This window comes from Triturus cristatus, chromosome 8 (assembly GCF_964204655.1).
Source record: "Triturus cristatus chromosome 8, aTriCri1.1, whole genome shotgun sequence".
Classification (NCBI taxonomy): Eukaryota; Metazoa; Chordata; class Amphibia; order Caudata; family Salamandridae; genus Triturus; species Triturus cristatus.
Window position 1 is genome coordinate 219,909,835 of NC_140591.1, and position 14,293 is coordinate 219,924,127.

The window sequence follows — 14,293 nt, forward strand, 5'->3', positions numbered from 1 at the left end:
TACCATGCTCACCACAAGTAATGCTTTTTAAATACCACTGTGTAAATGGGCCTTGGCGGGCTTCTTGAACTGGACCACTCTGGAAGAGCCAGTGCTTCCACCAAGCTCCTGCATTTTAATATTGCCCTCCATTTTTAGGTCTCGCTCTCGAGACCTGTTGTCGCCGAGATGCCTTTCAAGGGAGACAGACTGGGGCGCGCGCAGATTGTTGTGATTGCTGTCTGTGAACGCGCTTCACATGAACAGCATTTGCGCGTTGAGATGTGAACGCGCTTCACATGAACAGCATTTGCGCGTTGAGATGTGAACGCGCTTCACATGAACAGCATTTGCGCGTTACTCCAATAGGGAAAGCGTGAAACTACTACCCCACAGTCAGCAGTCCTCCATCGTCCGTTTCTGTTGTCAGTCGTCAGAACCCTGAAAGATCAAGGGGGCCGACCCCACGCTTCCGGTGTGAGAAGTGCCCACACTCCCACCCTCATGTACAAGTGTGGGCAGTTACTCGCCGGACTCAGGAGTGTCTCTACAGTAGTTGTCAACATTCACATTATAAACTCGTTAGCCAGATCAATTGTTAGCCTCAAGGTCGAGGAGTAAAATTGACCCAGTCTCCCTTCAATGGCACAGGTGTGCTTCGGGTCCTCGGCAGGTACCATTTTCATGGCGGCCATATACCGGCACCACTGCTTGAGGCTTGGTTCTTCCTATCATAAAAAACCCGTGCCGATCACTAACTCTCTCTTGTAGACTAAGGCTCTCGTCTTCTCATTGAAAGTTATGCATTGTTGCGGCAAGTGTCTCCCTCCCCTGACTAGACCTCACCTTCAGTACGTGGCGGCGGCGGCAGCTCTCTCTTCCTATCTCCGTGGACGCTCCGGTCAGAGAGGACAGAAGGAGCAGTGTTTCCCGATCAAAAATTCAAAGCAAGCACAATCTCCCTTGAAAAGAAGCCCAAACACGTGTAGTTCCTACCAAAAAAAGCCCAGTAGGAGCTAAACAACAAAAAAACTCAACGAAAAGAACGAAAACTGCTTAATAAAGTATTACAAATGTACGTGTTCGCGTGAAAGTTTTAAAACAAAAATAATGGTCTAATTGGTAGGTTAACTTGAATGTGTGATATTCATATACTCATCAAAAGGGTACTCTCAGTGACTTAGAACCTCTCGCAGTTTGCCTAGAGGCAGTGATTTTTAGGTCGAGCCTGCGTGAGCACGCTCTGTTGCTTGCAAGTTTATGTGTTCAGTAATGGGCTTGGAACCCTCATATCGTTTACCATTTGTTGGCATAATTGCAAATGTACAGGTTGTAAAGTCACTCAAGGAAGAGATATAAACAGATAAACTCTAAAATCACATAGGAATGGTAATAAGTACAAAGGTCTACTACATATACTAGTGGTTAGAGATAAACTATACCAATTGCAAATTCACACAGAATTACATTTTAACAGCGATTGGGCTTGGACAATTACATATTACATATTTACCGAGCAGGAAATTCTTGCCATCGTTCAGCCAGGTGGTTGCACTCAACTTGATGGTCTTGGGTTTGGAGGGATCCCCGAGTTGGAGATGTCCATAGGGGTAGAAGGCCAGATGGTGGTGGGGGAAGCAGTATGAGGTCATGCTGGGCTCCATCTTGTGGAAAAAGGAGGGCGCTCAAGGGCAGGTGGAACTGTGCCACAAAGTCAGGTCTCCCGTCTGGCTCAAGCACCCGCAGTAAGGCCTGGCCTTCTTGGTAGCTCCTATCTAGCACAGCCAGATGCTGGGGGTTAACTCTGCCCCATTTTTACTCCCAGGGCAAGACACTGCTTGTGTGGAACCCCAGGTTCACCCCAGCTGGCCAGTTCTCAGTTGCCACGTTCCCAGGGACGATCCCTGCGATTGATCTCAGTCCTGAATGCAGAGAGGTGCGGCCGCCATTTTAGGGACAGGCACCATCAGGCGCGGGTCTGTTATGCCGCCAAATCTGCAATGTAACCGCTTGAAACGCCATCGCTATGGTCCCTCCATGCAGCTTGCTCTCTAAATCACTGCCCTGTGGTTCCACCTCACCCGCTGTGAGTAATGCCGAGGAGTCCTCCCCGTGTCCCTCTGCTGCTCACACTGATTTGATACTATTCTGAAAAAAAAAGAAAGAGAAATTTCTGAGTCAACGATGGATGTGTGTGTCATAGCACTTTTTAGGTCTCGCTCTCGAGACCTATTGTCGCCGAGATGCCTCTCAAGGGAGACAGACTGGGGCACGCGCAGATTGTTGTGATTGCTGTCTGTGAACGCGCTTCACATGAACAGCATTTGCGCGTTGAGATGTGAACGCGCTTCACATGAACAGCATTTGCGCGTTGAGTGCTCCTCTCCGGAAGACCTGCTGGCACGCACAGAGTGTTGTGATTTGTGATTGCTGTCTGTGAATGCGCTTCACATGAACAGCATTTGCGCATTGAGTGCTCCTCTCCGGAAGACCTGCTGCGTTAATTATAGGTCTGCAGCGTGGGGCGCCTGTCGGCATGCTGTGATAATGACCTTTTTCGCTTAGTTGCTTGGTCACTCTGCCCATAGACCGTGGAAATTCAACAGGTGTATTATCCTACGGATTTAGCACATCCTACAAAAATTCAAGAATTTTCCATTACCACTCCATTCTAAATTATGTCCATAGCCCAGATGTTTGGCCAAAGGCCACGACAAGCATTACTCTTTGCCTCTCCAATCACAGTGGACAGGGCATAAATACTCTGGTCTCCTTCATGGCAATGGTCGACGCAACCTTTATGCCACAAAGCTGGCCCTGCTACAGAGGCTGTCGCCGACAAGGCTGTGTCAGGGCAGGTTGTCTGGTTACAGGTGGGGTGACAGCTCTTTTGAACCGGGTGCTACAAAGTCCCATTGTTCACCAGTCTTAAGTGCTTTTAATTTTTCCTTCATCAAAGCCTTGCGTCTGCCAAGGTTTAAAAATTAGCTGCGTCCGCCGATAGCGTATTTATGTCGCAGTTCCAGCTGGCACGGGTACTATTTGCCCCCACTCCCCGGGCGAGCGAGTGCATGGAATCAGGTTTTTAGAGAACAAGTGTGAGTGGAAAACGTTACATTAACAGGCAATGGGGCTGAGCTGAGACTTCACAGGAGGCTAAATATATGGTCTCAATGTCACTACAGGATGGCAGTAGTTCCACCACCATGTGCCTCTGAGCCAGAGCGATAAAATCTAAGCACTAGGGTTGCCAGATCTCGCCAAGTGTTGGCAGGACATCATGTTTCCAATCTAGGGCTTGCTTTTTAAAACCCATTGTTTTCCAGGGCATTTTTGGAATTGGCTCAATTGAGCAAAACGTGCTATAATTCCCAGAATGCACCAATCTGTTAAGTAAGAACCCAAGAATGGAACTAAGGTGCTCTGTTGGGATTCTTAGATCAACAAGGAATCCCAAAATAAATAAATGTATTTTTAAAGAAGTGATGAACGATGCTACAATGGAAAAATCTGACAACTGCAATGCTAACTAACATTAACCCTATAACGAACACTAACTCTATCCAACACAGCCTAACACAAAGCTTCAAACCTAACCCCAACCTTGAGCATAGCCCTACATACAACCTAACCCAAACCTTAAAAAACATTAAGCCTTATACTAATTCGAATACTGTCACAACCCAAAACCTATCATTAAAACCTCAGTTTTAATCCCAACCTTCAGCATAATCTTAACACAGCCCTAACGCTTCAATTAAATGTAATTCACTCCTAGCCCACCAATGCTGAAACCATTAGTAACAGAAATAAATGCTTCTAACGATTCATGGCCATGTTTCCAAAAATAATGTTAATTATTCTTAATAATACAAATTATTCAATTTCACTATTCTAATTTCTTGGTTTTATTTTCATATTCACGTGCCATTCTGCGGCTATGGAGCAAATTGAGCACCGGATTAATTTCATTCAATTGTCAATCGACTAAAATGGTCGTACACGGCAAGCATTATAGTGCAGCGGCTCTTAACCTGGGGTTCGTGACACCTACTTAGGGTTTCTGCAACTGCTCAGAAAATGGTTATTAGCAGACTAATAAAGGATATTTGCATAAAATAAGCAAAAGTGAAAAATTTAAACGCCCTGTAAAATGTAATTGGTACACTAAGCTTGCTTCGCAGCAGCCCTGCAAATACTGAACTAGAATTGATGATTGGTGACATTGAGTGAAGCACTTGTATGCACCATCAAAAATACACACGCAAAAACCAAATTATGAAAAGCTCTAACCTTTTCATTAAAATTACAATTTAGATTTTTGGATATTTTTTGCTTGTAAATGAAATCAAATATTTCATAATGTGCATACTGGTTCAATGTACACTTGACTGTATTTTCGTGCATTTTTTGGAGGTTCAAACTGCAGAACTCTCTTAGGCAGGGGTCCTCTGTTTCCAGTGGTGATTCGGAGGCGGTCCACAGAAGTCAGAAGGTTGAGAACTGCTGTGCTAGTGCACCCTGTCACCCAACACAAGCTTCACTGCCTCACTACCAAATTCCCAGCAGACAATAATAATCAAACAGCAGAATGGGGCTGACCCAAAGTCCTCTCCCGGTCTGTGGATGTTGGAAATAATGGATCATGCAGACAGGTACACTATCAAGCCAGACCTAAAAGGGGGGGGGGGGGGGGGGAGAGATTGGGGGGGACCAAGTAGAGGAGAAACATCTACAGACTCCGTACCATGGGGCTCACGGTTCGGTTCCAGGTACTGGTGGCAGCTAAGCCCTGTGACTCTGGGCAATTGCTCGCTTAATCTGCCCGACGGCCCCCAGCGCCTTGAGACCCTTAGGGGTGATTAGTTCCCGCTTTACAAATACCAGGTTATATTGTTGTTGAAAATAACTGGGCAGCTATTTGGGCATTTTTTTGGAACACATGTTAAAACAGTGGTACTCGGGGGTATAATTTAGGATATTAGTAGGTCCTGCAGCTTCAAAAACGGGTAGAGTATGGAACACTGTTTACGAGCACTGAAGCAGATACATGGCAGTAGGTCTAGTAACAAGCATTTGCAATGCAATAGATCTCGCATTTACGCGAGTTTGAGCTATTGGCATTGTAAAAATGACATTGGCTTTTAGTTTTGTTTTCGTATTTATTTTAATAACGAAAACAAAAATAAAAGGCATTGTTATTTGCAATGTCAATAGCTCAAACTCGCAAATGCTTGTGTTGGTTCCTTGAGATTTATTTCACTGCCACCCCAAGAACCTATGCTGGGTGGACGACTGATCCATCGCATTCGTGAGTGACCGAGACCATTACCAGGGACCACAGTAAGCAAAAGAGAGGTACGTGTAAACGCCCATTGCAATAAAAAAAGGTGCACGTCGCCTAGCAGACCACTGGAACCCGCTGTCTTTGCAAAGTGCAGACACCAAGGCTGAGACAAGAAAAAAAAAAAAACACATCTAGGTAACAAGCGGGACTCCAACTGCCCTATCCCAAAGCAGCACAACCTGCAATTAAACTAAATGGGTAAGAAAGACATTAATTCACACACAATGACCTAGGTCACGCTGCAGCTTCCATTTGTGAGTGACTATACGGAATTTCGGGCGCGCCGCTCTCACCTGACCGGTAAAAGACCGCTACATCAGCCAACGCCTTTGCTGTCTCTTCAGGGGACTCCCCCGCGCTACTAGCGCCACTCATTGTCCCGATTGAAGCCCAGCTTTACTCCGAGATTCACTCGCCAGGATTTCTGGTCAAAAACGGGGAAAAGAGGGGTGAAGATATTGCAGCGCTTCAGAAGCTCAGTCTCTTCTCCATCTTGTTTTCAGCGGCCGGGGGAGAAGGCGGAGGGAGGGACGGTTTCTGGCGAGGATTGTCGTCACGGCCTAGACCGGAGACGGGTGCACAATCACTCAGTTCTCCAGTACCAGTCGTTTTGTCAGTCTGGTAACGTACAGAGTAAAAATTGGAGCCAACCCGCAAAACTACTTTTCGAGCTGACGGGAAAGAATTAGATAGACCCAAATTAACAACAAGTTAAACATTTTGACAACAGTATCAATAATAATAATAACCAGTGTGCGAGCAGACTTTGGTCTGTGAACGCGCTTCCCACGAGCAGATTCTGGTCTGTGAACGTGCTTCACATGAACAGCTTTTGCGCGTTCATTCTATTGGAGTGCTCCTCTCCGGAAGACCTGCTGAGTTAATTATAGGTCTTTTCCGGAGATGTGCTATTATTTAGCAGTGTAGGGCGCTTGTTTCCATTCCTACCCTGGCATGCAATACTTCTGAAACATTTTGATGAATTATTTCTGCGTCCAGTGGTGTGCATTAGTAAGGTTTGGAAGGTGAGTCCGAGGTTTTACACCCATCTCTACTAACCCATCCTACTTAGAAAGAGTATTCATTAAGCAGGGGTTCGGTGTTCGAAAGACCAGCATAAGGGTGATAAAAGTTTTTGTTGTTAAAAGAGTCCAAGGAAAGAAATGTGATTTTTGAAAATTAATCAACATTCTTGAAGCCCTTCAAATCTATATGTTCAAATAGTTTTGTATAGGAAGAGCTTGTTAACAGCCTAGCACTAGAAGACTGGTAAGCTGGGCCTATGCTACTGAAACCCATCATCTTTGGGAAACTGTAACCTGCTAAGCTTTACAGGTTCCAGTTTGGCAGCTCACAAGTCTGCGTGCCTGCTGCAGTGATCTGACTGTAAAAAAAAAAATTCAGGTCGTATATGAGAGGGCAGAGTATGTGTGTGCACGCGTGCAAATAGATACGTCTTTGTATGTAACCTGAACGCTATTTTGTTTTGTTAAGGTACTTGATTATTAGTATGAACCTATATATGACCCCTCAAGTAACTGTATAACAAGTATTTGCAATGCAATAGGTCTCGCATTTACACGAGTTTGAGCTATTGGCACTGTACATGACAATGCCTTTTATTTATGTTTTGGTTTTTAAAACATAAATAAAAGGCATTATCATTTACAATACCAATAGCTCAAACTCGCGTAAATGCGAGACCTATTGCATTGCAAATGCTTGTTCTATGTGGCATCTTGCACCGAACATTCACAATGGCGAGCCTTGCTCTGCCTATGCTGTTTTGATCGTGTCACGCAGTGCGCGAAACTCGATCTCCAGCAGCCTTGCCCCCACGCAGGACGATCAGCAGATTGATCCACCACTCCACCATCTCCCACCCACCCGCCCTCGCCAGCGGTGAGTCTTTTCTCTCTGTTCTTCTTTTCACTCTCCAGTCATCAACCTTTCTTTCCATTACTCACTCCAGGCAGATTTCCTGCATTTTTCGTGCTTTTTTAACCCTATCAGTATAAACTTACATGTTTTCCTTCTTCATTCCGGGAAGGATCGTTCCGGACCGACTCTAATTGAGGTATTTACCAGCGCCGCACGTTCATCTTTGCAGCCTGCTTAGGCCTTAGACTTCGGCACAGATCATGTCTGGGAGCCAACTTTTTAAAACTAGCATTGGCATAGCCAATAGGTCTCGCCTTTGGGACCTTGTAAGTAAAAAAAAAAAAAAAATGAAGTGTAAGACTGCATCCTAAATACGAAGTAAGTGTAAACGAAGTTTTATACTTACTTACAAGGTCCCAAATGCGGGACCTATAGCTATGCCAATGCTTGTTGATTTTTGCTTCTGCTTGGGTTGCATTCTGACCCTGCCTGATCTCATTTTGCGTTGCCTGAATGGTAGCTGAATGATATGGTGGTCTGATTGTTTGGACCAGTCGCTCTCCTACCTGGCTAAGAATGAATGCCAGAATTATCAGACAAAATGATTTTGTTAAATTGCAGATTGCTTAGCTTTTCTGTTGGACCGTTTAAATGTGTACTATCCCTTCTCCCCCCCCCCCCCACTATAGGCTCTAGATGTACTGCACGCGCTCCTTGATTGCCACTACAATATGATGCTTCCCTGAATACTGTACCCCCTGAGGACGGGGTGTGTGGCTGGAATGGTGGGTCAGAGGGGCCAGGCGAGCGGGGCACTCAGGATGGAGCAGCAAGCCGCACCCAACCTATTTGGGCCGCTTCTGCTACTTCAACCTGGGCTCACTCTTGGCAACCGCCCGCTAATGGCGGCCACACTCGCCGCCCACAAGACCCCAAGTCAAAACACCACCTACCCCTGTACTTGCAGCCCACCGTTCTCTGCTGCACACTGCCACTTGAGCTTGCAACCCTCAGCTCCTCCGGTGCCAGATGAATGCAGTGGTAGTCTGGTGAGATACAGCTGACAGGAGCACTGTAGGGGGTCGAGTCTCACTTGACTACCACTTGACTTGACTACCTGGCCATTAGCGACTCATTGGTCGTCTCTTGATGGTCTCTGTGCAGAGACAAAGAAGCAAGTTCAGCGGGGGCCGTGGGGATGAGAGCCGTGAAGCAGAAACTCTGTGTCTCGCTGTTGCACAGAGGCAAAGACTAGCAAGATTGGCGGGAGCCGCGGGGCAGCAGTTCAGCGTCCTTCTCCTCCTCGCACTCTGCAGCCGGCGATAAACGCGAAAACACGGGACGGGGCCTGGGAGCTGCCTGGGAGCTGAAGTGTCGCCTGGGACACCCCTCACTGGGACCATGCCACTTCCCTTGCAGCTTGCATGCCCCTGTGAGGGAGAAAATGACAAAGTTGGCATGGCACCCTGCCTGGGTCCCATGTCAGCCAGCACTGCCTGACGACGTAGGCAAGTCACCTCTCTAGCAGGCCTCAAGGCAGGGTGCACTATACCACAAGTGAAGGCATATCTGCCTCAATATTGTGACTGCCAGTGAAGCCATAGAGTGTACATGGGCTGGAAACTCGACAACTCTAGTTCCACAGCACCATGATGGATTCACTGAACACAGGAGTGTTTGGTACCAGACTACTCCTCTCAATAAATCCACACTGATGCCATTGTGGTATTTATTGTACCATGTACACAGAGGGAACTTCAGAGGTGCCCCCTATAAACCCTCCAACCCTGGTTTGGTCTCTGACCGGCTGTAGGCAGCCAGCCACCGCTAGACATGTTTCTGGACCCCCAGGGGGAGAGGCCCTGCTCTCTGGGACCAGAAACAATGCACATCCTGGGCAGAGGTGTCACACCTCCTCCACCAGGATGGACAAGTGCTCGAAGGGAGAAGCTTCAATGGCCTGTATGACTATATGACTACTTCCTGTGGGAAGCGGACATAATCCTGTCCCAGAGTTCCTAATTCTGGCATTACAAAAATGGCAGACTGAAATTTCATGTTCACATCAAGTAGCCCACCTTAGGAGTGAAACTACTCGAAGGGTGAAAACGCCTCTCTGACTACTAACGTTCTCGCCTGTCCAGGCACCAAATGGGCCCTGGTCATGGGGGTGGCATCCCTTAGAGACTGATTTGCATACCAAAGGCGGTGGCCTCTTTTAACCCCCTGCCTTGGATACAAATTTACAAGTCATCCTTCTGGAAGGGCATGTATACACCCTTTACCGGAGCAGACTGTTTATGACCTCCTGAGAGCATTGGCCTTCACCCCGGGGGGGGCGGGGGGGGGGGGGGGGGGTTGGGCAGCCACTAGTCTGTGGTGGCAGGCTGGTCAGAACCAGTCAGCCAGCACACTAGTAGTTGGTAGGTTTTATGAGGGCAACTCTAAGGTGCCCCCTGGGTGCATGTATTAATAAATCCATTACTGGAATCGGTGTTGGCTTATTAATACAAGATGCTTGATACCAAGCAGCTTTGTTATCAGTGAAGTCACCGTGTAGCTGGGGAACTTGTTTTCAGCAGTGTCCATGTACTTAAAATGGCTTCACTAGTACGGCAGAAATTGAACTGGCCAGCACAGGGCCTTATCTGCTCATGAAGATATATCCACACATGCATTTTAGTGAACCCTGCCTTAGGACTTTCAGGCCTGCCATAGGAGAGACTTGCATATACGGCCCCCACAACGCTAAGGATGCCTGGCCTCCACCTTGGGGGTGCCCAGGAGTGGACACCTCACAGGGAAAGCCAGGATGGGTTCCACAGCGGTATTCGTACAAGCGCCTTGAGACCCTTGCGGGTGAGTAGTGCGCTATACAAGTATCAATTTACATTTACTGTATTCAGTGTCTGTGGGCGTGGCACACAGAGCTGTGTTCCATGTTGTGTTTTCACTTTTGTCTGCACCAAGACACGCAACCTGCAATGGCAGTATGCATGAGTTAGGTGAGGATTCTCTTAGGTTGGCACAATACATGCTGCAGCCCTTAGTGACCCTCTTTGGTACCCATACCCTAGATACCTGGGGTACAATGTACATGCAAAAAGGGGCACTTTCCTACAATGACATCCTACTTCCAATCGTTCTGTTTGGTTAATGTGTCTCTTTGTCCCTCAGAAGAAGGAAGGGTTTCATTGAAGATTACTTTAAGCTCCAGACTGGTGAACCCAGAGTTGTATTTAATGACAGTTAAATCACAACAGTGGGCATCCTAACTAAGGTCTTAGAATCCTGGGGGAACCTGGGTGGGGGGCTTATCAGGACAAGAGACTGAGTTCACTAGTACAAGAAATTAAAAAGACTGAGGAATCAGCTGCATTGTGTCTGGACTGTTAGGAGTTGCTGATTCCACTGTTCCTCTGTGTTCACCTGAGTTAGCGTCATGAAAAAAGCATTGGAATCTACACTGATGCTGGGGGCTGGAAGGCTCAGATGTGTTGAATTTACCATTATCAGGCAGTTCTTCAGGGGCTAAACAATGCAGAGGCAACTGGGGAGTCCTTATTACATACACTGCCTTTAGTTCTGGTACCGGACATCATACTAATTACTGCTACAAGCTCACTGAATGGCGAGGACCACTTTCCCCACGTCCTAAGCTCTCCCGCCCCTTCCATTTTAGGTGTTTAGTCTTAAGCAAGTCAGAGATCCAGTCAATGCTTTCTTCTGAGGGATGTATAAATTAGAGATTCAGATATAGCTGACATTTGAATGACGGATAGTTAATTAAATGCTGAGATAGTGTTAGTACTTCAAGACTTTTTACATACTTTAAGAGTTTTGAGTGCAGTAAAATCTTTATATGTCACTTTGCATTAAATTGTTTATACACTTTAATTAAATAGGGCAATCTTGCTTCTTCAAGATTGTAGAGACAATATGCAGCCTAGGTTTGGTGTTTGGTTTGTATAGAAACTTGGTGTTTGCAACAGTGTTACTGTATCACGTTGGCTGTGATCGAAACAGTACCTAACCTGTAATCACCTTTTCAGCGTTTGCATTCAACAGATGTATTGTACCCCCGTTCTATATTGTTTTCACCCATTACATACCTGCAAAAATCTTAAGATAACTTTTTGTTTTGATGCAGGTTTAATTTTTTCCACCTCATTGTCTAATTTGCAGGCAAAGTCAATGAAGTTAATAGGTTTCATAAACAAATTATTAAGTCAGTGTCTGTAATACTTCTATCTTAAAATGCGGTTCCCAGCTTGATGACAGAAAAAAAAAGCAAAGTTTGTGAATTTATGTGAAGTGTCTTTAGGATCTAAACTAAGGAAAACCTCATGGAGGAGTACAACGAGTATGGCCTTGTAATCACACAGTCGTCAAAGGTTGCACCCTGCTTATGCACTAATGGCCGCCTGTCCCCTCCCTGCGAACGTCCTATTAGTCAGAAGAAGATGGGTCTCTCCTACCAGAATCACTCTAATGAATAGCGTTTGCTATTTCTTCCAAGCCTCATTTTGTCAGGTCTTAACCACAGTTTTCAAAATTGTTTATTCTAGCTTAAACATTATAATTCTTCATATTTTCAATAACTTCTTTTTCAATACGCAGAAAACTCTGGAAAAACTGCGTGCCAAAACGTCATGAAAGATCATTCTTCATAAGAGATTGGAAGATCGGAAGAAATGGTGTTTAGAAACGCTAATGGTGCTGTACCCTCGAAATATTCGGTATTCATCAGATTGACTAATCATTGAATCTTATATTGAAAGATTATTCTTTGTACAGTTACACCATTTAAACAAGGATCTTATGTGGTCTTATTTGAAAGCTTATTTTACCTGTTTTATTGATGCATTATTGATGATCAATAGAGCTGCACTTTGTATTATGTATCAATGTTCTGTTTAATTTTTTAGATGTAATATTTCAAATAGAACTTGATCGACACAAATTATGTATTTTTTAAGTATTATGTAAATTTGTATTTTTAAAAGTAATCTATTTAAAAAAACGTTTGTTAAATCTTTTAATAAAAATCGGATATTTCTATATGTCCTTCATTATTGTTCATTGAACCGTGTCTAATAAGAGACTGCAAATTAGTTTTCTCAGTGTTTGTACTTTGTTGAACCAATGGTGCTTCACGTTATTATCCTTACTAGCTATTGTTACCATCATAATATTGAGATTATCAGTAAGATTATTTTGTTTTAACCAGATTTTAGTATTTTAAACAAAAACACTACAAATTATGTAATACGTAAGTTAACCAGAAAGGACAAAGGCAGCAGAATGCAGGAACAAATGTGTACGCTAGCAAAAGGATGAGTCGCCACGTAGTGGAACAATGTCTTGGGATGCAAGCTATTTAAAGCATTGTAACAGTACTCTTACCATTATATACTCTGAGGCTGGCCCTAATCCGGAAAAATCTTCTTTGCTTTCAGAAATCTGTAGATTAGGTGGCGTCCATTTGTAGCATCTGCAACTAATCAAGACCTAGAGAGTGCTCTTGAATGGATATATGACCTTCTAGCCCCAGCCATGGGATAAACACGCCTGGCAGTTACTTTCTTCCTAAAGGCAATGGTCAGATCTCCAACTATCCAGCAGCCTTAACCTTGGAGGAATTATCGACAGTTTTGTAAATGTTGGGGATTCTCCAGGGGGTTGTCCTTTTTATCAGTGTTAATCTTACCAGTCACAGTCACAACAACCTCCGAATCCTCTAGTCTGCCAGTACAGGGGTAGGGCCAGGGAACAGGCTGTGGATCCCTCCAGGAAATCTTGTCCTCGTCATCCTTCTCTCCTGCTCCCCCATGAAAGTTCTCTTCCCTAGACTTGCATGCAGCCTGTCGGAGGGTGAGTGTGCTCTTTTCTGCTGCCCTGGAATGCCATTTCTTCGGACCAGTGGATCCTTCAAAAAGTAGAAAGAAGCTGTGCCTTGCCCTTCTTTCAGGCTCTACCCACACATACCACCCCTGGACCACCTTGTCATTATGCAGCAGGAGGTGGCTCTTACAGAAAGAAGCTGTGGAGTTTGTGCCAGAGCAGCAAATGGGCCAAGGATGCTACTACTGTTACTTCCTAGTGCCCAAGAATGACCGGGTTCTGTGTCCGATCTTGCATCTCGGGGAGCTGAATTTCTTCCTCACAAATGAAAACTTAAGGATGCTGCCCATAGCTCAAGTTTTATTGGTGTTGGACACTGGAGACTGGAGGGTGTCGCTCGATCTGCAGAATCCGCACTTCCACATTCCCATCCTACAGTCGCATCAGAAGTATTTTAATTTTGTAGTGGGTTCTACGCGATACCAGTTTGCTGTATTCCAGTTTGGTTTGACATTTGCACCTCGAATTTTGACTAAGGTGATGGCAATTGGGGGGGGCCTCAGAAGCTTAGATCCTAATATTCCTGTACCTGGATGACTGGTTGTTCAAAGGCAGGTCGCCAGAGATAGTCACACACACGATCTGCAGTTGACAGGTTCACTTCTGTTGACCTGAAATTTTCGATCAATGAGTCCAGATCTCATCTGAGGCCATCTCAATGACTTTACTTCATAGTGTCAGTACTGGACATCACTCTTCTCTGTGCCTTTCCTCTACCTCAAAGGATTGTTGGCATAAACTAAATGGCCCTGTACTTTCAAAAAGTTGTGCAAGTTTCACTCCTAAAGGTCCTGATATGTCTAGGTCTACTGGCCTCTTGCATTCTCCTAGTCACGCATGTACGTTGGCACATGAGGGCCCTACAGTGATGACTCCACAGGCAGTGGCTACTGTACAGGGGGAACCTGTTGGACACCATTGCGATCTCCCTTAGCGTTGCAGCAGAAGTTGTTTGGTGGGGGAATGATGCCAACCTGACATGCGGGATGGCCTTTACTCCTCCCACAGCCATGATTACTGCAGTGACGGATGCCTCCACTTAAGGGTAGGGGCTCTCCTGGAGGATCTGAAGATCAGAGGTTCTTGGTGTAGCAATAATACTCGTAGTTCCAACAGGTTCTTCATATAAACCTGTTCGAACTATGAGTGATTCAGTAGGCGCTTAAAGCCTCGCTCCCCTCC

General features: G+C 45.5%; 1 protein-coding gene across 3 annotated transcripts in view; it reads left to right on the top strand.

The window, feature by feature from the left end:
* Positions 1-12,274, top strand: part of CEP295 (centrosomal protein 295) — a 510,218-nt gene extending 497,944 nt beyond the window's left edge. For all 3 annotated transcript variants that reach the window (XM_085621392.1, XM_085621393.1, XM_085621394.1), the window contains one exon: positions 11,828-12,274. In XM_085621392.1, coding sequence (XP_085477518.1) covers positions 11,828-11,863 — 36 coding nt within the window. In that variant the 3' untranslated portion in view covers positions 11,864-12,274. The remainder of the gene's footprint in view (positions 1-11,827) is intronic.
* Positions 12,275-14,293: the final 2,019 nt, after the last annotated feature.